This window comes from Pleurodeles waltl, chromosome 1_1 (genome assembly GCF_031143425.1).
Source record: "Pleurodeles waltl isolate 20211129_DDA chromosome 1_1, aPleWal1.hap1.20221129, whole genome shotgun sequence".
Classification (NCBI taxonomy): domain Eukaryota; kingdom Metazoa; phylum Chordata; class Amphibia; order Caudata; family Salamandridae; genus Pleurodeles; species Pleurodeles waltl.
The window spans coordinates 745,195,296-745,221,223 of record NC_090436.1 but is presented as its reverse complement, the minus strand read 5'-3'; the positions used below and the strand labels follow the sequence as shown (position 1 = coordinate 745,221,223).

Sequence of the window (25,928 nt, the reverse complement as noted above, 5' to 3'; positions counted from 1 at the left end):
GTTTTTACTGTTTCTTCTTATTCTTCAGATTACTGATTTTAAGCCTGTTTAAGGGATGTATTTTCAACTACTCTGCGAATAGCTGGTTGTGCAATTTTCATTTTTCAACTAGTGAAGAAATAACACCAGCATGAAGGCCAAAGGGCCAGATGTATTAAAAAAGCCTTTTGCGATTCGGAGATAGCGATTTTTAAGAAATCGCTATTTCTGAGTCGCAAAATGCTATGTATCATATTTGCGATTCGGTAATAGCGATTTCTTAAAAATCGCAAATGCTATTACCGAATCGCAAATTGCGATACAACCCCCATTCGCACCTATAGGCCTGTCGGCCCACATCTGTGAATTTTTTGCATTTCCCAAATTGCGAGTTCCTAAGGCCCCCTCTGCTGCACCCCAAAACTATTTTGGAAGACATGTAAGGTGCACACATGCCAAAAGGGCATGTGTAAGTTAAATGTCAATTTTAAAAATGCATTTTTAAAATTTGCACATGATTACCACCAAGTTCAACTTGGTGGTAATAGTGATTCCTTAATGCCCAATTCGCATTAAGGAATTGCTTCATACATGTGCTTAAGAAATCGCAAATAAGGATTCCTATTTGCGATTTCTTATTTAGAGAATCGCAAATTGCGATTCTCTAAACGGGCTCGCAATTTTAAGGAATCGCTATTTTAGCGATTCCTTTAAATTGCGTTCAGAATGCCTTTCATACATTCTGAAAGGCCTTTTTGCATTCGCAAACGGGCATTCCCACCGTTTGCAAATGCAAAAAGGATTGATACATCTGGCCCAAAGTGAATACAAAGAATTTATAAGCAACAGAATAGAAGTGCACTGAAAATAAGAAAATTCTACTTTGATTATTGATTGTGAGAAATGCAAATTGGGCTCTTTTATTTCACTTGTTTCAAGCTCCCCAAGTGAGAGCCCTCTTTTGGTGCGTGAACTGCTCTAAAACAATAGGGTTGGGTATTCTATTGGAGTTACCTCCATAGTATCATTTAACATAAGAGAATTGATTTGACCAATAAGATTGAATTAATCATACTGCACTGCAATGCATCAGTCATTCTTGAAAAATGCAATATATTTTAATCCATTAATATCAGCAACATCTGCTCTGTCGCTGACTCTTGTAAGAGTCAGGCTCCAAACAATTCCTGCCTCCTTGATGCTGTACTTCAACATGTGTGCACCCTAACTGCAAAGTCAATAACAAGACCAATGCTGTCAAGCTCAGTTGGTTCTGTTATACAGGCTACAACAGTCTCATCTTCATCATCATCAATGACTCCTTTGGTATGTGCTGCTTCAACATCTGTTTTCTTTGGAAGAATCATGTCAACTCCGACATCCGGGAAAAAATAACAGTAACAAGGTTGCATCACAATATGATGTGCAAGTATCTGTTTTCCAGCTTCGTTTTAGAGATTGCATAGAAAAAGCTTATAAAGGGACAATTTTACCATTTTTTCAATACACTTTTGTTCCCAGCTGCAAAAATTATGAAATAAATAATTAGCTGTCTTCTTTCACTATCATTATGCATACAGCCTTACATATATCCACATCGTTATTATCATTCTGGAGATGTCATGATTATTATGACTTTTCGAGGTACTCCCTTTTTTAGATACACTGGCTAATTAATCAAAAGTGAATACGTGCGAATACTAAAGATTGCACATTTAGTTTATGTTATTTCTCTATGTAACATGATAATTAAGATTGCTCGAGTACACTGGCAGTATTTTATCTAAAAGCTGACTATTCTGTTTTATGTCAATTGCTATTGATTTCTGAAGAGTTTCTGGAAGGCTTGTATCTAGATGTCTTGTTTATTGTTATTATTCAAAAGAACACAATCTTGCATAATCCAAAAAAGTAAAATGGCATCAGGTTGCTCTCTGCTAATTGTGTATTATGAGAGTTTTGGCAATAATAAAATAAGGTTAGAAAAACTGAGCACAAGAGATTACAGAGGAATCTTCATGCCATGCCACAATGGGACAGGCTATGCAGAATCATATCACCTATTATAATTCAAGGCTACTGAGGACGGAGGCATTCGGCATTCACTTGCTGGGCTTATCAGCACACCTCATAAAATGAGAATAACAGATATATTATAGTACTGAACACAAGCCCTTTTTGTTCGGATGGGTATGCAGGTGTAAAAAATATTTGAAACTCAAATTAGGCTTTCTATTTTCTACACAAAGTTTTCTAAACCAGAAGCCCTTGCAATCCTCAAACATAGGGTAAAAACACACTTTTTATCATATTTCTGTGACTCAAAGTACCGGAACCTGTAGAGAGACACACATTTCCTGCCACCCACAGTTCCCACATATCTCCCGATAAAAATTGTACTTGACCTGTATGGGTGGGCCTAGTGCCCGCAAAAGGACGTGGTCCAAGACCCAATATGGAAACATCAACAATAGGGGTAGCTGCAGTTTTTGGGCCTGAGCTCGGCAGTCACCCATTGAAGCTTACGAAACACAGGCATTTCTGAAAACTAGACACCCAGGGGAGTACAGGGTGGTATGCTTCTCATGGATCCCACAAAGTTTTCTTACCCACAAGGCCCTGCAAAGCCCCAAACTTTGCCTAAAATAGCACATCTTCCTTGCATTCATGAGACATATTCTGCCAGAATCAAAAGGAATCTACAAAATCCCTGCCACCCTGCATCCCCCCACTTGTTCCAATAAAAATGCTGCCCAACTTGCGTGGCCGAGCCTAGGGCCAGAGACAGAAACAGATCAAACTAGGGTCATTGGGAGTCCTCGCAAAGGGTTTCCCATTGACCTTGGTTTGATTTGTTCCTGAAATGGGCACTAGGCCCAGCCACACAAGTGAGGTACCATTTATATCAGAAGACTTGCATCAATGGTAGGTGGTGGGAAATTTGTTACTCCCTGCAAATTCCAGAACTTTCCATCACAGAAATGTGAGGAAAATATATTTTTTAGTCAACTGTTGATGTCTACAAGGGTTTCCGGGTAAGAAACCCTGGTGAGGCTACACAGGTCAGCCCACCTTTGACTTTCTTGGGTGTCTAGTTTTTTTTAATGCGCAGGTTTGCTAGGTTTCCCTAAGTGCCGGTTGAGCTACGGCCCAAAATCCACTGCTAGTTACCTTGCAAAAAAAGGTCAATTTACAGTGAAAAAATATGGTGCTTTGGTGTCCATGTTACATTTTGGCACCTTTTTGGTGGGTCCACCAGTCCTGCCCACACAAGTGTGCTACCATTTTTATTGGGAGACTTAGAGGAATGGTAGGTGGTAGAAAATGTGTTGCTCCCTGCAGATCCCAGAACTTTCCATTAAAACAATGTGAGGAAAATGTGTTTTTTAGTCAAAGTTTGTTATTTGAAAGGGCTTCTGCATAAGAAAACCTAGTGAGAGACTCACAAATCACCCCACCCTGGATTCCCGGGAGTGTCAAGTTTTTAAAAATGTGCATGTTTGCTAGGTTTCCATAAGTGCCTGCTGAGCTAGGGCCCAAAACCCACAACTAGCCACATTGCAAAAAAGGGTTGTTTTTTCAGAGGACATATATGATGAGTCCATGTTGTTTTGGGACCTTTCCTGTTGCAGGTACTAGCCCTACCCCCAAAAAGGGAGACACCATTTTTATTGTGAGTCTTGGGGTAATGCTCGGTGTTAGGAAATTTGTGGCTCCCCACAGACTTTAGAGGTTTTCCTCACAGAAAGCTAGGAAAATAGGTGTTTTTAGTCAAACTTTGAAGTTTGCAAGGGATTCTGGGTAGGAGAAGCAGGCAGGAGTCATACAAGTCAGCGCACCCACCCTGGATTTCCCTAGGTGTTTAGTTTTCCACTTCTTCCAAACTCTGTAGCTGGTTCTATTTCATAAATACATAGATTTGCTTGATATCATTTTTCAGTCTTTATATTTTACCATATGAATTGCTCTATACCTGGTACACTTTGAAAAAACATTGTAAGGTCCAGTTCAATTGTTGGCTCTGTGTACCTCGGATTTCTGGAAAACCTACAAACTCTAAAAATCCTTGCAACCAGAACGGTGTAGCGGACATAACAGTGTATTGCTTTTGCAATTTGGCCATCAGGACAAAAAGTTATACATGAAAACGTTCTCACAAATAGACATTTTGTTTTCTCCTACTGATTTCCAATATGTTTTATGTTATATGTTTTATTTCGACAGATAGCTTTCATGGGAAAACTTTGAGGGATGTATACTAATGAACCCTTGCTGAACTCAGAATTCTGTCTACTTTCCAGAAATCTATAGCTTTCCAAGATCAATCTATTTTCAGTTTGTGATTTCCAGCACAAACTAAATATAGGTTGAAAGCACAAAAATTAGGACAAATGGGCTACGTCTTTCAAAAATGCCAAAACTCTGGTAAAAAAAATAGGACCATATTTACACTGTTGCTGCGTCATTTTTTTAATGCAGCGATGGTACAGGCTGCTCACCCATATCTACAAGGCCATTGCAAACCCACTTTGCATAGCTTTACATGACCCTGTAGATATGGAGTAAGGCAAAGCAGCGCAAGTCGCTGTGTTGTCTTACTTTACGTCAGGGAGGCGTTTCCATCGGTGTTGTGTGGGTGTTCCCACGCAACATTAATGGATTTTGACACTTTCCCAGCTTTACAAGGTTCTGCTGCACCGCCCTGTGCCACAGGGCCCTGTAAATGTAACACTAGATTTCCTGTTTCAGGTCTGCATGTTCCTGAAAGCTGTGAAAATTGTGACTTTAGCACGCAAATCTTTTGTTGATGTCATTCTTAGTAAACAAACACTTTTGCAGAGCAATTTTCCCTATTTTTCCTAAACAACCCAAAATTTAGCTACATTTGGTTATTTCCTCAAGCCCCTCCAATGGAATCCACAAACCAGGGGTATCTTTCAAATCCTCCAGATGTTAGAATAAATCAATGCAAATTTTGCGTGGATACCTTTTGTGGAAAAAAGTTACGGAGGCCTAAGCGCAAACTACACCAAATAGCCAAAAAAGGACTTGGAGTTCTAAGGGGGAAAGGCTTAGCAGCCAACGGATTAAAAATGTATCCTTCCTTTCTTAGTGTAGTTCAGTGAGTTCGCTCTGAATGAAAGAGGGTTTGGTGCTCCACTAATTAACACTGTAATTTCTCATAGGATTGATTGTTACTTGAAATACACAGCACTCACATATTGCTCAACTGTTTGTGGAGAGACTGCAGTCCAAGTAGTTTTCTGTCCCAGGTTGGCACACTGACTGAGCCCTTAGTGCCAGAGGGTCTAAAAAAATCAAACTCTATGTTCTAGAGAAAACTAGAGAATATATTGAAAAACACAGGTGGCACAAACTACTCTCTGCTTGTGAATACCAACATGATTCCATCCTGGGAAGCTGATGAGATCTGATGTAACTGTATTGTGTTTATGTATGCATGTGTGTGTTATATGTATGGAGCAGACCTAGCCAGAAGGCAGAGGAGCTCTATTCAGGGTCAAAGGCAAGGATAAAGTCAACGAGTGATTGGAGAGGGAGCAAAGTAGCTGGTTTCTTGGAGCAGAAGTGGACTTTTACTGCACTGTGATGTAATGTTCTTTAAAGAAGTGAGTTTTCAACTCTTTCCTAAACTAAAGCCTGGTTGGGTCTTCTATTTCAACACTCTTTATGAAACGTCCCCATGCTGTCAAGTCCTTAAAGTAATGTTTCTTTAAAATGTCATTGCCAGTTTGGTCCTCACCTTCAGGAAGTATCACTATAGTGCCACGGGCTATAAATCCCAACATATCTACCCTGCCAGTTGTCATATTCATAAAGCTACCACTTATTTTATTATTCTGATGGTTCACTTTGGGTGCTCGAGCCTGTTTTCCAAACGGGCCTATCTTATGGCATGAGCTCTTGTTATTTATGTATTTGTTTCTAAACCTTTCAATGTTTAGACACCTTGTAAAGATCTGGATTTTCAAAATCGTTTCAATTGATAATCCTGTCATGCCAGCTTGATTACATTTTCAAAACCACTCAGACCTGAGTGCTGATACTAAATGAGTGCAAGCAGTACCTCAGCCAGTTGTAGCACTAGCACCCTTAATTTAGGGAGAGTAAATTGCGCTAGCTTGGGTTTCTGCACAATTAGCTTAGTCCTGATGCCATTGCAAAATACAGGACCAACCAGGGAAACTCTGTTTAACCCTAAAGCAATTTGGTCATTTTCCCCTATACTGAAAGAACCTCACCTGCCATCAAGTGAACAAAGAAATAACTTCAAAGTTATGTGTAGGTGTACTACATTCAAATTATTTTTAGGAGATGGTCCTATGAAAATTCTTTGGACCCTCCCCTGCTCTTTCCAACCAACTTACCTTAAAAAGCGCTAAAGACATGGCTATTCAAAAATGCATGTAGCCTAAAACCAGGCTGTTTTGGCAACATTCCTCTTTTTAAATGGAACCCCTCACCTCGTGTCACCTTCCAGCCACATCTATTATGAAAGCACGCTCCCATCCCTTTCCTACATATGCTGCGAAGGGGTCTTGGTGACATGATGCCATGCTACAAATCAATATATTAATTTATTAAATGAAAAAATATTTGCACACTTTTCTCTCCATTTATCATTTCCAGATTCCCAGTCGGTTGCAAAAAATAGAATTCATTTTATCTGTCATTACACGAAATTAGGCCCTATATTGTTTTGCGTGTTTTTTGTTTATTCCCGAAATCCTGTGCTCGCTGTGATAAATTGCCTTTGATTCACTGCCAGTGACTTAGAACTGCTGACGCTTGCTGTACAGGAAGCATCGCAGATACCTGTTATTTTATCTTACTGGACATCATTCTGTATTGTATGAAAAATCCAATAAAGACATGGGGGCGTGGGGATTTCTCTGTGGTATGTTACTACCCAAAAAAAACATTGGGTTCTGAAAGACCCGGGCTGTCTTGCTAGAAATGCTCCTAGATTTTATCAAGTTACCTTCTGTAGGCTGTATGTATGTTCTTAAAAAGAGCAAGCCACGCTATAAAACACCGAAACACTATATAGGAGATGGGATGAGATCGGATCCAGGAGTGCAACATTCTTCATTGGGCATCCATGAAGAGAGCCTGCCAAGAGGGCTAATCGAATTTATAAAATATTTTTTTATTTATTAAAAAAAAAAAAAACCTTCCCACAGAAGTAGTAAACAAAGTCAAAAATGAAAGGCACAGAAAAGCAATAGAAATGGGAAAGCAAGGGTAAATGTAGACACCAAATACAGAATAAAGGCTAAAGGGGGAATTTAGAGCTCAAATACAACATGTTGTCTAAATTACAACAGAATGCTTATCTGTTTGGCCCTAATCTCTTTTCTCAAATCTCTATTTATCTGTGATTTATAATTCAATGCACATGCAGACTTGGACTTTTCCTTGTCTAACAGGCAATCACTCACTGTTTTGGAAGGCAGGTATACACGAAAGCCACTGCAGGTACTGTACTGTCAACATAATCCTTTTAGATCATGCTTCACACCATGATCTGCACACATCAGATTTTGCAGTGTGGGGGAACCGTAGTAAAACTGTGTTTTATACTTAACTTATGTAATGTGGAATTTTCATCAGCGTATGTTTCTTTCCAAGAATAACATAAGCACTTCATCATCAGAAGGCGCCTGCAGCTGTGAGATGTCACAGGGGTGTCATGTTTCCCTATAATTCCTCGGTTTGCCGGCTTGGTTTCCATGCTTGGAATGGGCAGAGGTTGGGTGCATTGGCCTGAGCACAGCTCCTGCTTTCTTTCCTGCTTGCAGTCAGCAACTGCTGCTGTAAGTGCAGATTGTTATCAAGCAACCAATGTAACTCCCATGCATGCAATTATTCGCATTTGCAAATTCGCTTGCTTTGGCCTTTGTAGACATGCAGGAGTATATTAATCCAGAAAATTAAATTATAATGTTGTACAAACTTTAAATATCCGAATAATCAGTATTTCTGGAAATTCATCTTTACATACATGATGGCTTTTGCAGGTGCTCAACTTGTATTCGGCCATGCTTTTATTTTCATGTTCTCGTGCGATATAATCAGTTTTCATGTGTAAAATGGTGAAATCATCGTAGTCATAAGGTGCCCGGGATTGTCGTTATGAACCTTCACTTGAAAAACATCTTTAAAACAGTTGTCTCTGGGATCACGCTCTGCCAACGCCTTCCAATTATCATCATTTATCAAGTTCTAATTTGTTTAGCTAAATCAGATAGAGTTTTGCTATTTTAGTTTCATAGCCATCCCCAGTAACCAGTGAGTAATCAAACACTCGTATTCCAGTTTCAGCTGACACCTGCGATGAAAACACTGTTTTAATACAACACTGTCTGAACCGGTCTGTTAGTGTTAGGTTCAAAGCCGGATGTAAGTATGGCCAGTGTCAAGAATTGCTTCTGTTGTCACAATAAAATGTAGCGTTTTCACGCTTACCATTGAGCCTGTTCTAACACCCCCCCTAAAAAAAATAGTAGACCATACTGACAATGATCGGACAAATATAAGGTCAATGAACAGAATAGTGCACAAGCTAATGAAGATGAAAATATATATGTATTAGGATAATGAAAATGGTCACCCTCATCACTTCGGGCATCATGTAGAGATGCGTGTGTCGACATACCCCAGTGGTAGTATTTAATAAGTCATTCCCACACCAATCCCATAAAAAATATACATATATAAAAAGTACAATCCTGATCATAATCCTAGAAGCGTAAGCATCTCCTTAGAGATACCACACAATTGGGTCTTAGATTGATATAATTTGTAAATAAGGATTCATATAAACAGAGTCGCACATGCATGTCTGTTTGTGTATATTTTTACACACACACGAGAGGAGGTTCAGAGGAGAGGGTGACCTATCTGATGGTGACTCACACGAAGAGTGTGTTTGTACACACTCACATAGCCCCACAGATTGCTATCTTCTGACTCACCACAAAAGGGAAAACATGCTATTGGCACTTTTCTAGTCTGCATATGACTGCACACAATAGGTTAGAGCACAGATGGAGATCTGCTCTTTCCATGAAACGTCGAGCCCAGTGTGGTGTGATTAAGCGCCCTTACTCCTACATTTTATGTCTACCACACTTCAACCATAACTATTGCTTTACAGCTCCAGAGATCAGTAATCCAATCTGCTTGATGTATTTCATCTAAGGAAAGAAACAACTTCCTAAATCCAAATACATTATGGTTCACATTTCGCAACATCACTATGTGGTTCTGCAGGTAGATAGGTTGAACTCAAATGAGAGGCAAATCAGTGACGCAGATGAACAAGCTTGTGCAATTCGCTGATAGTTTCAGGAGTGTTGCAGTCTTGGCAATATACACATGTTAAATAACACCCACCATCATCTCCAATGAAATACTATAGGTGACAGCCACCAAACAAACACAAAGCATCCTTTCATAATGTCACAACAGGTGTGGGATGCTGAAGATGTTTAGAGCACTAGACACAAAGATATTCATAACACATATTGCCAATAGTATTGTTGCACCAACAGATCATAACGTACGATCCTTCACCCCAAAAAACTGCACAATTACTAACAACTGACTTCACCATCTAGGAGTCTTTTCATCATTGTATCTGAAAAACGTGTTGAGTTGTGTAACCTCCTCCAAGCCCTTACACAACCCCCAAGCCAACAACAGTCTTTTACACATATGAGTTATGGTGTTTCCAATCCCTCCTAACACAAACACGTTTATTGCTTTATGTTATGAGCATTCTACGCATAAGATAAATAGATTGTATGAAACATGTGTTTCATAAACATCGCACATACATCAATTTTTTATATAACAGTGTTATTTTTAGGATGCTATAATATTTCATCACCCCATTATCCTGAATGTAAATGCCAGAGTCCCTCGTACAGAAAAAATATACAGTGACTGGGCTGTATGAGAAGATCCAGACACATTTTTATTAACCAAAAAACAGACAAAGAGAAGGCAAACAGACCAACCTTCACGGTGTACGTCACTCCAGGTCCCAGGATCTTCTCGTTCGAGTGAAGCCACCCTCGTGATGGCTTACTGACGAAGCTGGTGGTCTGATTCCAGTCTTCCCCTCCTGGTTGCATGTCCTCAGACCGATTCTTCTTTCCCGCGCTGCTCATCTTGCTTGTGTCTTGCTGGGAGCACAGAGTGGTAGAAGCAGAGTTGCATGTGGTGTCTGGAGCTCCCACTGCAGGGCTTGCAGCACTCGAGCTTCCCTGTAACTTGGAGATGGCCAGCTCTTTCACTGCAGAGGAGAGACTGCGAATCCCCAGCAGACTGCCACTGCCCGAGAGTTTCATGTGAGACACTTTGTTAATAAAGGTGCACAGAGTGGTGGATCCATCGTCGTGGTCTTTGCGTGGTCCCTCCGCAGAATCCGGGTAGAGGGGAGCAGCTGAGGGGCCGGACACTGCTGAGACCTTACTGTTCATGGACAGGTTGTGTATAAGCTCATCAACTGATGTCACAGAATCATTCCTGAAACGGTTATACTTAGTACGTTGAAGCATGCCCTTCTATCTGGTTCCTTACCCACGTTCAGCAAATCGGACGCCAACCCAGGTGCTAACATAGCCAGAAATTCATGCCAAGGTTTGCCAAACACCAAAAGATTTTTGTCTCGAGAGAAAAGGAAGCAACACGGTATTTCCACAAAATATATAGTTGTCCTATTTCACACATCAAGAGCTGGTGAAGATAATTTTTTTCTCTTTCAAATCCTAGTTCTGCAGGGTGCTGCCAAATCGCTCACAGCAAAAGCATGACTCACACAAATGAGAAGACCCTTTTTAACAAAAGACTCAGTGAACACTGCAAATCACTTCCTGTGGCAAAAAATCCACCCACTTACAGCACACTAGAACCAATCAATTCTCACATTCCATTTCCTTATCTCCAGCACCAATATTTCCTTCCAGCCTTTTTACATTTTAAGCACTAGCCCTGGAGAAATGTGATCAATTCCAACGAATACCCTAATTCTTCACTAAAATACATCTCATTTGAAACCCTTGTTGAAATTTGCTTTTATGTTGGTCTTAGCGAGCATGAGAAACATGGGCAACTGCATTTGCCAATTGGTTGCCAGTGCCTTCAAAGCAAAAAACAATTTATTTATGCATCATACTAATACTCAAAACGGTGTAAAAATAATAATTAGTCAACAAACCTCCAGGCACATTATATATTAGAGTTTTAGTCTTTAATACACACGCTCGCCTTTGACATGCAGTAAATTGTATACACTGGAGTTTTCATAAAGGTTTTAAAAACAGCTTTAGTGGTATTCTATCATTATTTGTTTCCACTGCTCCATCTCTAATGGCACTGGCAAAATAAAACATTTCCTTATGATAGGCAGTCAGGATACAGAAATTCCTACGTTCTCTGAAACAGACCGTCTTAACAAAGTGACATGTTGATCTGAACACTGGTGAGGCATCTAGCAAAACACACAAGAAAACAACACAGAACGGAGCCAGACAACCCCATGGCAAATGTACTCCCACCAGGACCATTCAGTTGGACTTTCTACCTGTAAGGCAGACAATCCAAACCAAAAGCAGCAAAAAATGCATCAGCATTCACAAGAGCACTGAAATCTTTCCAGTCAAGTTGGCAAATGGAAAAAATGGAGAAAGGGGCAATGTTCGGATCTTGAGGAGATTAAGAACAACGCTGTTCGGTTTCGCGCTCCCGGGTCCCATTCCTGAGGGTCGCTATGCACGTCGTGGCACTGTGGACAGGTACAAGGACACACTTCGAAAGTCCAATGGCCTGTTGTTTTTCAAGCACGCACACACATCACCAGAGAAAATCGTCCAGCCATCCTCCCAAGGGTTGTCTTCGAATGTGCGCGAGCAGGAATGCGCAAAGTGCGCGTGCAACGCATCCGTTTTAAAAGCAGGTGTTTACTTAGCACCGTTTAAGGCAGAGCAAGCACAGCCACCACCTCTGATCCCTCGAATGACGAAGAACAGAAAGGTCCTGGTCAGTGGAAAAGCGTTTTTTTCTAATGACCAGCGAAGCAGCCGTTCATTAATACAAGTAAACCGGCTCCAGCATCTACACAGCATTCATTCTTCTCCTCCTCTCCTTGCTAGCATAGCAACAGCAAACGTGCACACTACAGACCAGCCTGCTGCCCTCGCAGCAAGCACAGCGCCAAGCCCGCGTCTTCTCAGGCGGCTTTCTTCGGTAGAGGCCGATAAAACTGGGCAAAAATGTGAATGAAATTCTGTTTATGTGAATGAAAGGGCTGGCTAGCATGCCAGCATTTATGTGAATGGAGCAGGGCCCTGCAAACTCTGCCCGGCAGTCCCTTGGGTGCTTACCACCTCAGCCAATCAGAAGCAGCCTGGATGACTCATTCAACAAAGACTTACTAAATAGTGGAAGGTTCCATTCTTACCCAAAGCACAATCTTGTGGGGTGTCATTTGTGCCTCTACATAAAAAAATATAAGCCACAGAGATGCCTTGCAGGCAAATAATATATCTGTCGAGCCTGTGAGAAACGAACGCAATTACAGGGGAACAAGCAGGTGTCACATAAATACCTGGTAGAATGTATGCATTCACCCTGACGCGTTCATTCAGCTAGTTCATTTTCATCTAGAAGTGCATGAATGCGCATATTTTCTTTGATATCTGACTTTCACGGCAGAATCAGCTGTATGACATATTCATTATTCCCTTGGGCTAACACGAACTTCACGTTATGTCTTTTAGACTGACGGAGGGGAGAACAATGCGTTTAACCCCCTGGCTGCCGCGCTTGTCTTTAAAAAGCGAGTGGGGGGCAAAGGCAGTTTAATGTATTCCTCATTGTGTGCAGATAGTGATTGCAACCCAAACACATCTGCTTCAGCACAATGTATAGCTACAATGACCAGCTGCAGGCTCCCATACACTGAGGAGCGAGGCACAGCGTGCCCCCTCCCCCTGCTCAAGAATGGGTACTGGAAGGGCGAATGCAGGAGCACTGTGTAAAAACACCTACATATGGGGCGCGAAGGCATTTATTATGGCAGTAATTGGAAACGATGCAGCAAAGCAATCTTAATTTTTTCACCTGTTTATAGAGCAGTGTACATGGGGGTCTCCCAAAACAATGACAACAAAATACGACAGCGTATTTTGTGTTAGTGTGGATGATTTCCAGACCAAAGCATTGAAAACAAAGTGCGCTCTGAGTATTTCCACGTAGAATGGTTAAGAATTTAATCAATTATCAAACAGACAGGGATAAGCCCTTTCCATGAATCACGTGCCTAGCTTATATGAGCCTGGGTGTGGGAAGGATCTTCAAGAGCTTAGCTCAAAGCTCTCCTCTTAAACACGCGGCTGCTGCAATTAAAAGTGCGAGCACATAATTCTGTGGCAGGTAATCCTGAAGCCACCTTGGGTCTCTTCAATCCATTTGCAGCCACTCCCTGCCCCTTCAGCTCACTCTTGCAGCTTCCTGCGTTTCCCCTTTCTGACACTTTTTCGTTTTTCCCTTCCTCCGTCTTTACCATATGTATCTTTTGCTCACAGTAAATGCTTGAGACAGAAAACTAAGCACCAGCCCACAGAAATAAGTGCAGGTGCTCCGCACCGGAAACAAGAAGCACAAATTAAGCACTGATTTGAACAGAACAAGGTGTTTCCCTCGACTCAGCAGGGTCTGAATCATAGCCAGCTGAGTAGCCACTTCATCGAGTAAGCACGACTCACCTAGTAAGGGAATCAGTGGGCGATTCATCTGTGGTGGCTGATGATGCTGATGTTTCTACAGAAACTCTTAAGACCAGAGGGCACGAGGCCCAATAGAAGAACCAGAGATTCTGCGTGACATGAATATTTTAACTCTAGGGCATGGGTACTCACAAACATTTTCCCAGGGGCCACAAAGTTTGGTCTGTGGTGTGACAGAGGGCCGCACTGATGCTAGCAGCGTGGTGATCAAAGGGAGGGGGGCTCTGGATGAGGAGGGTTTGTGGCGGTATGGTGGGTTTAGGGGACAGCAAAGCATATAGATCTAGTGGCTGAATCGCTCAATGTGAAACCAGAAAACGTGGCATTAATCCCAGCTTCCTCACTTTACCAAATTGTGCGATCCTAGGCAATTGTTTTATTTCACGTTCCATTCATTTTCTTCATTATTGTATGTAGGAGGACTTCGCAATGCATGACTTCAGTATGTGCGCTGTGCAAACCGTTCTCCTGTGTTTGATTTAATAAACTATAAAGCTGTTCATGTATAATAGCAAATCAAGCCAATCAAATAGTGCAGATAACTGGCTTGCCTCTTAATTCACTATTGGCATTGTTATCAAGGTGGGGGTAAGAAGGAATGTTTCTGAACTTATGTTTGAAATCTATTGTTCTTAATAAAATACTTTTCCATGCACTGATATAATCTGATGTAGTACAATGAAACGGTCCTGCAGGTAAATGAAATACACATTTTGAATTTTTAAGAACCTTTATCATAGTTGCAGACATTTGCTGCAAGATTTATTAAAAAATGAAAGTGTTCCTGCAGTTAAGCGGTTCAGGACAAATTCTTTACTTCCTTTCCTTATCTTCAATAGTGTTTAAATAAAGTATTGCCTGTTAAGTCGAGTAAACATCAGCCTAGTGCAACTGCTGCCCTGGGGGCCACATGGAAAGGTCAAAAGGGCCGCATGCGGCCCCCGAGCCGTACTTTGAGTATCACTGCTCTAGGGTTTTAACTTCAGTCTCATGCCACGCCCCACTCTAATCCACAGGCTGAGGCGTTTGCCACTTCACTTTACCACTGACAGCAAAACATGAAAGAGTGATAGAGAGGGAGAGTAAAAAGCAGCAAGCGAGCAAAATGTTGAGCAAGGTGAAAGAAAGCCTGCTTTACAGAAGAGGTGAGATTATGGCTCAGAAAGCAATGGCGCACCATGCCCAGTACCACAGCAACATTATTCCGATTGCTAATGTTCCACCTTCCTCCCCTACATAATCACGTCTTCCTCACCACCTACTCTTCTTAATCTGTATCTCAATCCAGTTGTTCTCTGTATGTCTACTTCTAAAACCTTCCATTGCATCTCTGTCCTCACCTGCATCTGTCTGTGTATTCGTAGGCATGGTCGAAGCACATAGTAACAGTCCCCTCACGTAAGGTGTGCCACACCTGATCTAGATCTGGTTCTGAATTGCTTTCTGTTTAAAATGGGTCAGAATCTTTAGGTTTATAAGGGACATTTACACAATCAAAATAGACTGCTAGATTTGGGGCCTTCAATCTAAACTTTGGACACCATCATTAAACATAATTGGGGTAACTCTGCCAACCACAGGACCTGGGTAGCATATAGTACAAAAAGAACAATAGCCCTGTCGGTGCAGAAATACTGTTACAATTACAGGTTTCTTTAATTAAATATTCGGGTTATTAATCCCCTTGAGAGCAAAAACATTTGAAGAAAGCCATAAAAAAATCTTTAAACCAAGAATACACAAACAACTGTTTAAATTACATTATTTTCCATTTATTTGAAAAACTGCAAAGCAAAGTATTTACATAAAGAATGATGGAGGCTGCTCCATAAGTGCATAGTGAGAGTGCTCGTGCAGTGCAACAAGTGAAAACGTGTGACTGAGAACACAAAACCCAAGCATTTGTAGGTGCCTCGGAGCAGATATAAAAAGAAAGATGGTTCCTGGGCTTTGGTTTAAAGGGCTCTTATGTTCTAATTCTAGTATTTTAGGTCAGATAACAGTTACTTTCAAAAGCTTCAAGGAGTTAGCAATAAAAGCTGTATGCATAATGCTAGTCTCCATATCTTTAATGAAACCCAGATTCTCCACTCAAACAATTGGATAATCTACATTCTCCTCAAGAACGCCCAGCCCTTCTTTGGGTGATCCCTTTTAATTAGATACATGTTTGCTATGGGTAACCAATTACTGTCACATAATTATGCTCCCTTGACTTGTATTGATAGAAAACATAAATATACTGACTTACTTTTTGTTTATTCTTAGTTTTGAGCTCCAACTGCCATTTGCTGGAGAAAGCCCTGGTCATTTGCAGTGACAGTTGTCTCTCATTTTTTGCTGCACTGCCTGCTATTTTTAATTAAACACTAGTTGGACTTTATGCTTCTTGACTTTTTTTCTGAGAAATAGTCTGTTATTTTGGAGCAGCTGTAATTTTGATTAAGCAACCTTTCAAATTCCTAGCTTTTTTCAAAAACATTTGTTTTTTGCTAGGAGAGTTGCTGCGCTAAGAGCTAAGTGGAAGAAAATACTTTAGCTGAAACAAGATAGTCCAAAAGATAAGACATGGCAGCTCACCCAACACCGGTGTACCTTCAACTGTCACCTAAGTGTGTTCCAGCCTAGCCTCATCACTCCAGAACACTGACCTCACAGAAGGGCACGAGGACAGGTAAGCAAGGACATAGCACATCTCCCCTTTTACACTGTAAAACACACTTCAATAAACAAAGAATCACCAATAAAAATTGACAAATAAATGAACAGTGAGAAAATAACGTAATAACTGTGTACAAGGCAGTCAAAATTAAGGCAAATACATAAAAAATCATAGGACCCAATTACTAGTTTTGCGGTCCGACGACCACCAAACTCGCCGTGGCAGTCATACTGCCGCACTCCTGGTGGTCCAACTGCCAGATTATGATCCTGGCAGTCAGACCGACAGGAGACCGCCACCTCCCGCAGGATCAGGGATCCTGACGTGTTGGTGGTGGTCGAAGTTGAGGTCAGCCATGGCGGTGCAGAGTTCGGCACCGCCTTGCTGATCGTGACTTCCCTTTCCACCAGCCTTTCCTTGGCAGTTGCACTGCCATGGAAAGGCTAGCAGAAAGGCAGTGCTGGGGGATACAGGAGGGGCCCTGCACTAACCATGTCATGGCAGTGTAGGGGCCCCCCTGCCAGCACCCTCTGAATGCACACTTTCTGCTAAGCAAACAGTGTGCATTTCCAGGGAGCTTGTGTGTGACAGCATTTGGAGCCGAGGCCAATGCAGCCGCACAGTTTCCACCGGACTGACCAGCAGAAACATTGTAATAAGACGTTTTCGCTGTTCAGCCCGGTGGAAACATCATAATACAATAGGAGTGAGGCCACCATCTTGACGGCTGCCTCACCCCTGCCATATTGGCGGTCTCGGCGGCAGTGCTTCAGATATCATAATCAGCCCCATAATCTTTAACTTTTTAAGGCAACATAGAATTACTTTTTGTCACCACTCTTCCCCACATTTTTCAAAACTGAGGAAAACTTCATGTTAGGTATCTTCCTGGGCAGGGTACCAGAACCTGAAAACCCAGGAGTCTCATCATCAGCAGTCAAAAACATGGCACTTGGAACTACTCCTTCCGAACCAAATAAAGCCCCTCTATTACCACTGACACCAAACTTCAGAACACATTCATAATTTTACCACTGGCCTTTTGACAACTTGACTACACTAATGTTTTCACTCACCTTTTTGATAAATACCACAGAACCATATTTCACAACCTTTGAACGCCACAACTTCACCCCACTAGGTCATTTTTAGGCAAGCTACGCTCTTTTGATCTCCGCACACAGTGACATTTTAACCCTACTTTGGCTTGTGCATATTTAAGTTTGTCCTTGGCACTTACGACATACTCAAAGGGCCCACCATGTAAATCTGCTCTGGAAGACCCCTATCAGCCTACTAAACCATGCAAGGCAGAGCAAATTCAGTAACTGCTGACCCCTGACTGCACAAAAAAGTGTTATGAAGAGGCACTATGTGGGTTGTGCGTTAGCCCATAACATGGATCGAAAAGCATCCTTCCTCTCCACACCTTGGACTGTTGCTCCTCTGACACACTCTCCCACCATTCAATTAATCTTTTCAGCCACAACATTACTCTGTGGATGATATAAACTGCCCTTCTTGAGTTTGCTACCTACACCATGCAAACGTTCTCCTATCTCTTGTGAATTAAGCTACATACAGTTATCTGACACCAATTGTGAACGGTAACCCTCACTGACAAGTACGTTGGTGAGAAACATAATAACACTCCTGGTCCTGGGTTCACACACAAACTTACTTCCACCCATTTGGGCAAATAATCTGCTAAGACTACAACAAACCTGTGCCCGGCAGGAAATATACTGGGCAGACCCAAGAAATCAATACAGACTTTATTCCCCACCTTTTACAGGGGCTGAGCTACAGTCATCAGAGGAGTCCTGTATTTAAGACACTTAGGCCCTCATTCTGACCTTGGCGGTCTTTTCGCAAGACCGCTGAGTTACCGCCGCGGTGAAGACCGCCGACCGCGGCGGTGTGCCGCTGTGCGCATTCTGACCGCTGGGAGCGTTCCGCCGGAAAACCGCCAGCAGCCACACTGGCGGTCGGCGGGAAAGTGGAGACTGGTCAACCTCCACCGCCACGCCAGCAGAACACCGCCCACAGAATTACGACCCACATTTCTGTGTGGCGGTCTTCTGTTGGCGGTCTTCTGTTGGCGGTCACGTCCCTATGGCTCCCGTCGCCTCCCGGAGGACCAACGCACAAGGTAAGTTGATCGTCCGTGAGGGGAGGGGGTGGGGGGGTGTTGTGTGATGTGGGCGTGCATGGGGGTGTGCGTGTGAGTGTGTAGAGGGGGTGTGTGAGTGCGTGTATGCGGGCGGGGGGTGCTGCTGTGTCTATGGGTAATGTGTGCTGTTCGGCAGGTGCGCATGTCGGCATGTATGTGTGCGGGTATGTGTCCCCGTTGTGTATGTGTGTGTAGGGGGTGTGTATATGTGCATGTTGGGGGTGTGTGCATGTCGGGGTACATGTATGTGCATGTCGGGGTGGGGGTGGGGAGGGGGTTCGTACCACCTCTGGGGGGTGGCAGGGGGGTGGAGGGTGTGGGGGGAGGACTCGGGTGGGTAGTGGGGGGTGGGGGAGACCCCTATCAGTGCCAGGGAAGGAATTCCCTGGCCCCGATAGTGCTTACCGCCATGGTTCGCACGGCGGTTCCCGCCCGCAAGAAACCGCGGCGGTAGGCAGGGTCATAATACCCTTGGCGGTCTTGGGACGACCGCCGGGCCGGAGTGCGCAAACTCCAGCCCCGCGGTCATGACCGCCGTGGCGGTCGGAGTGGAGAAGTAGCGGTCGGTCGCGGCGGGGACCGCCGCGGTCAGAATGCCATTTTTAATACCGCCGGTCTGTTCGCGGTCCGACCGCCGTCTCTCCGCCGACCGCCAGGGTCAGAATGAGGGCCTTAGCATTCAACAAGCAAGCAATGCATCTTCTACTCCATAATTTAACATCTTTTTTCACTGGTGGCTATCAGCACAGTTCTTTCAAGGTTTTCCTGTTGACAGTCATACCTAAGTGTCCCTCATGACTGATTTTGACTAATCCAATTCTAACTTTACATGAAGGAACGTATTTGTTGTTTCCGAGCAAAATCCACCAATCCATATTATCCTTACTGTGTGGCTGATGGGACTTTCTTCTCTAGGCCACCCATTCGTCAAATATTGCATATCTCTCAACAAAATGCAATCTTCAACAAAATCCTATGTTCATTCACCCTTACTGACAAACTTATTTCCAGACCAGCAAACACTTGCCAAAAGACAATCAACACCCCTTTCACTCTCCATAGTTTCATCCAAGGCATCATTGGACCCAAGTAGGAGAGACAGATAATTTGGTTTCTTATTCCTACCACCAAGAATTTATTCAATTTCGAAGTGATGATCATGTGGCTTGGCACTTTGACCCACTCAAAATCAGGACAAGTGACTTATGATCAGTGGGCAATAGTAACTTTGTACCCCACACGTATGACCTAAATGTTTCAACTTCCCGTGTTCGAGCAAGAATTTCAAGTTCTATCAATGAAAATAAACTTTCCTGCAGCCCCAAAAGTGAGAAGCGAATACTACAGTACTTTCAAAACTTCTGCACTCCTAGGATAAGACCGCCACAATACCAACACTACTGGCATGAGCAGTAATGCAGAGCATCTTCCCTTGAACAGAGGGACTGATTAAAAGTGTGTGTAGCAGACATTCTTGGATTCTATTAAATGCTTTTTCTTGCTTGTAACACCAGACAAATTTGGTGTTTTTCTTCAGCATCTTCACCATCCTGGCAATGTTAATAACATTCTCAACACATTTCGTGTAGAATTTCACACATGCCTAAAAATGCAAGGAATTGTTAATGCTTCACTGGCACAGACCCTTTTCCCATTGCCTTTAAAAGACCAGGCAAATGTGCAATTCCCTTGTTGGAAACCATGCTAAGGGCATTCCACTTCCACTCTGAACACACACTTGTCTTTACACAACTTCAAACCTCTACTACTTAGTACTTGAAGAATATTTGGGGGTGTTCCTCATGATCCTTCCCAAATGCCATGATGTCATCTTGGAACTCCAGCACAACGCACAACCCCTTCAGTACCTCACTCAAGAGAGGTTGAAAAATAGCTGCAGCTGACACCAGGCAAAATGAAATCACAAGTTTAGTGTGACAAAAGCAGAGAAGTGTCTGGGTTATTCAGCTATTACTATTTGGTGGTATGCGGAGTGCATATCTGTAAGAGGCTGGCCCTCTATGTAGTGTGCAAAGCAAGGCACACTGTGCAGGGGGCCCAGAAAACCACACATTGGATTACAGGGGTAATAACTAGATCACAAAATGCTCTAATTTTTAAGGTAACTTGGTCGAGCAGTTAGGCCAATCTTGGAGAAGTGCAAAGCATTTGTTGTACTCACAGTATCAGTCTTACCACTCACACAATCGAAGGGATACTTCAAGACCAAATTATAAAAATACTTCAGATTTTTACGTACTTTTTAAGACCAAGATTATAAAAATTGGTCATGTACTTTTTGAGATATAAATTTTTGAAGTTGAATAAAAAATAGTATTTTTGTGCGTAATTACGCACCTTAGGAATCAATAGAAAGTTTCCTTTAAAATCACATATAAAATCACACAGTTGCTTTACCAAGTTCATATTCTACAGGTTGGTCGAGGGTGTCGGTGGGCACACTGTGCCAGCTGGAGAAGTTTGGGCAGATCCAGGTTCTGGTGGGAGTGGCAGAGAAAGGTCTCTGGAGTGGTGCAGGGCCACTGGGGGGGGGGGCTCTTGGAAAAGGTCTGTGCAGGTAAGTTTACAGGTGGTTTCTTGGGGTCCCCTTGGAGTGTTGAGGTCGCAATGGGAGAGGGACCCTTAAAGAACAGCAGGTTCTTCGTTGCAGGGTACAAGATGGCCAGGTGCAGAGAGAATTGGTCAGCCAGGAGCTGTGTGCAAAGATGCTTTTTAGAACTGGAGGTAAATTGGTTCAAGGGTTGTTTGCAGGACAACGGATACACTCTGGGGGGAGATCCAGGGTGTTCCTTAAGTCCCTTAACCAAGGCTTCCTCCTTGTCCTTTTTAAACCTGGGTGGGCTGGTTTTCCTGGTGTTTGATGTCAGCTGACCAATACCCAGGATATTGATACGGTTGACTACTGGAAGGCACAGTGCCACCAAACTTGGCACACTTGCAGGGTTAGTCCTTGTGGTCGCCGGTGTGTTGTTGCATCCAGCTGCATCTTCCGGGTCGGGAGTTAGTGGCTGGTCATTGAAGTGATCTTCACTGGATCACTGGTTTTGTCTTTGTTGCAGAGTGGTACCTCCACCCTGGAGGGAGTTCTTGGGCAATTGGTGAAGCCTGGAGGTCCTCTGTTTTTTTTTAGGTCAGTCTAGTTGCCCAGCAGTTCTGCAGCGGTGATTGTCGGGTCCTGGGTGCAGCAGGCAGGTTTTGGCACCTTTTCTTTGAGCAGCAGGTCCTCAGTTCTCGTGCCTTGGATCTTCTTGGTGCTGGTCTTCTTTGTGTCCTTTGAATCTGATTTCTTGGTCTAGGGATGCCCACTAAATACTGAATTTAGTGGGCATTTTTGGGGAAACCTGATAGTATCCAATGAAACACCTACTATTGGGCGGCTACACCCACTACAGGGTCACTTCCCTATCCCTGATTGGCTATTTTCCTTCCATCAAAGATGGAGGAAAATGAAATGGAGTGTCCACCTCGCAGGCATCACCCTGGGGTGGTATGTTCCAGGTGGAACTACTCCTCCTACTCTTTGTGTAGTCTCCTGCCTTTGCTCCTGCCATAAGTGGGGGTTTTCAACAAGGGCAACCATCTGCTGCTAGCAGGAGGCCTGAGGGACGAGTTTCAAGGGCAGTAAGCCCTTTGAAGCTCACTAGCAGGGCAGTGCACAATTTTGAGGGAGGGGGAGCACCTCCACCCAGGAAGGGCATTGTTCTACAAAACACAGAGACAGACCTCTCCCCCAAGGGTTGAAGATTGGGTGTCTTGGGGTGGCAGGCTAGATAGAACCAGTCAGCAACCATGCCAGGGGAGGGAGCACCTCTAAGGTGACCCCTGAGTATATTTAGGAATAAATCCAATACTGGTACCAGTTTGGATTTATCATTCTGAGTTGTTTGATACCAAACAATCCAGGGTTTAGAGTGGCCATCATGTAGCTGGGAACTCAAGTTGACCAGTGTCCAGCACGTGTATTAAAATGGCTGCTCTGTTCACCCACTATGTCCCAGGTTTAGCAAGGACACAGTGGGAGCATATTGCTCATGCAGCTATGCCCTCATATATAAAGGGTGCATCCTGCCTTAGGGGTGTACGGCCAGGCAGAGGGGTGTCTTACCCATAGTATATGTAGTGTATGGTGGACAGGGCGCACAGGCAGTGTGCCATGACAAGTTTGTGTTTTAGGTTTGCACCAGTACACCCAGCCTGCAATGGCAGTGCTGGGGCCATCTAAAAGCATGGCCATAGATGCTGGCACAATCAGTGCTGCTGCCCTCAGGGACCTACCCCTAGTACTCCATGCCCTGGCTACCTAGGTACCTTTTGCTAGGGACTTAAAGTGGTAGCTAAAGGTGTATCTACTTGTGCCAATGCATCACAACAGTTTTAGGTAAAGAGCTCTGGCCCAGGGAACCTGGTTAGCATGGGCCCTGGGCATTACAATTTCTAGGCTACATCATACATCAGGCAAAAAGTGGGGGATACCCATGTAAAAAGGATGCCTTTTCTTACAACATCCAATTTGGGGAGGAGCCTTCTATTTCAATTTTATTTCAACTCCTAACGTCAATGCAAACCCTTAGTTCATCATTCACAATAGGCGATAACTACAGAAATTATTCAACTGCATTAATTACACCTTCATCTCTCAATTGTTTAAGCAATATACTTAATTTGTCTCTGACACTCATTGGCACACATGTCAGTTGGTGCTTTACTGGCACACAATCTCCTTTGAGATTAATCACGTTCTCTTGCCCAGTGCCAGGTACTGTTTGAAAGATGTCAAATGAAAGTTTGACCCACATCTGTACCACACACTTTCTGGTCCTGCTTTATTCCTCCTATAAAAACCCTTGAAGAATCCACCAGAGGCTCCTCTTTTGTTTTTCCTGACTACACATTCACTGTCTTCTTTTCTCTTATTCAGTTCTTTAGCATATTTACTTGTAGTCCTGTTTGCTGTTTGCAATTTCTACTGCTTTGTCTAATGCAGGGTTCTTGCGTGGGAAATGTTTTAGCAATATTTTCCTATCTAATTTGAATTTAAACCTGGCAGTAGCCCCCAAATAGCATTAAAATCCCTGAACTATTCTTTACAGACTATGGGTGGTGTCCTAGAACTTGTAACTTACCTGTGGTAATTGGAAAAACACTGAGAAAGTATAAACAGAAGGAAAATACAAAAAAAACACTAGATAGGCAACAGCACTGGTTGCCTTTTGAAAATGAATAATCAATTAGAAAGAGAAGTTTAAACAGTATCACTTAAAGTTATACGGTATCAACTTTGCTTTCTCATCGTGATGCAGGTACTAAAATGAGGAAATGAACGGCTTTTTTCTTCAAGGTAGTGGCAAAAATAATTAACAATACATCAATGTAGCTATCATTACGACATGGTCGCCTGAGTAGTCAGGTATCCAGAAGAAATTCAAACTAATCACCGATGTGCACTAGCTGTGACATCATAACCGTGAAATAGCTATTTCCTGATTGAAACCATATTTACAGATTAACATCTCTTGCAATTGAAACAATAATGTTGTGATGTACATAACAATGTTTTTCTGACCTATGCCAAACTAGGGCTTGACTCTATCTTGTGCTTCTATTGCTGCTTCACAGTATTCATTATGTATATGTTTCTCATTGACACCGCAAATAGCCAAATGAGTACTGTCTGTGTTGCATTGACATGTCGTTCTCAGAAGCCTTTACTTTTCAAGGTTCTTTCTGCTCGCTCAGTGTAGGCTACTCATTATGAGCCATGTCATTGTTTATGTAAACAGATTTGTTCTGCCACCTCCAATGACATTAGGTCAGAAGGGGAAAATGATTGTACATTTAAGGGGATAGTGCTAGAATGGTGGAATTATATTACATTTATAGTGCTGTATTTTGATTTGAAGTCGTATTGTTACATTTGCTCATCTCATGCTCACTGTGCAATTTCCATTGTTTGTCTTTGGAATATTTAATATAAGAAGCTCCCACTGTTGGGGTGAGCCAGACTTTTTCTGAGCTTCTAGGAATGCTGCCTGATTTGCTATTGATTTTCTGCACATTTTGGACTTGGCCTACTTTCTAGAGTTTGCTGATTGCTGCATCTACCTTAACTGCTAAGGGCCTTTATGTTAATTGATGTCTGAGCCTTATGACTGATTTATTGAAGCTATTATATTCTTGACTTTTGCATTGCATTTAAATATTTTAATAAACCTTCATGTTTTTGAAAATTACTGATCTCAAAGTCGTTTTTAAATCTGCCTATTATTGACAGCATTTTGAAATGCTGTTTTGAATATTATCTTTGAGGACAAATTGCCTTATTTCTTCTTGAGGAGAACAACGTCCCAATGGGCAGTTTGGGTCTGATTCAGAGTTTGGTGAACCGGTTACTCCATCACAAACGTGACGGATATCCTGTCCGCCATATTACGATGTCCATAGGATATAATGGTATAATACGGTGGATGGATTATCCATCACGTTTGCGACGGAGTAACGCCATCCGCCAAGTTCTGAATCAGACCCTTTGTCTTGATCATGCACATTATCAGAGAGATGGCTCCTACAGTTTTTGGTGCCTTTACAGGAATGATTTAAGATAAAAGATCCATCCCAAGATATTTTTCCATGTACTGCAATCTGTCTGCATTCCCTAGTTTCCAGGATCTGGTCAAATTGAATTATTTGTGATGTTCCTGTTTTCCTGAGCAAACAGGTGTGACTATTAGTACAGTGGAATGCAATGTGAGTGTCTGTGGCACTTTGGTAGTGCTTTGTGGGTTTTGTAGTTTGATTGTGTGAGTTTGTGCTGCAGCAGAAATTACACTGTCCTTGAGATTGATTCATTAGGTGGTTTGATTACTGTGATTTTAATGAATTGTCACATTTGTGAGTTAAAGATTCGATGGTTGTTATTGTATCTATTTAGGCGTTATCTTGAAGAGCAGTTTGGGTGTTGGACCAAACATTCCGAATTTTATATTTATTGTTGGTTAAGTTAATCAATTTGTCAAAATCCAAGACCTCGAGATACATTATTGAATTTTCCTGGAAAGTGTTGATGTGTTTTGTGAGGTGCCATCACAGTGTGACTGGATTTTCTGAATTAATAAGAGTCTTTGTTGAATGCTTTCTAACTTAGATTGGTGTTTATTTATTCTTTATTGCACAGGAGTAAACATGCTAATTGGGGGGGATTTATTGCTGGTCGTAAATCTGCCTTAGTGTGACTGACAGTGTCATAAGAGTACTGAGTTCTTTTTTGTGAGACTGACTT

The 25,928-nt window shown here is 42.6% G+C and overlaps 1 protein-coding gene across 1 annotated transcript in view; it reads right to left on the bottom strand.

Moving 5' to 3' along the window:
• Nucleotides 1–12,367, bottom strand: part of SHC3 (SHC adaptor protein 3) — a 418,135-nt gene extending 405,768 nt beyond the window's left edge. The window contains exon 1 of the mRNA XM_069227563.1: nt 10,026–12,367. Coding sequence (XP_069083664.1) covers nt 10,026–10,568 — 543 coding nt within the window. The 5' untranslated portion in view covers nt 10,569–12,367. The remainder of the gene's footprint in view (nt 1–10,025) is intronic.
• Nucleotides 12,368–25,928: the final 13,561 nt, after the last annotated feature.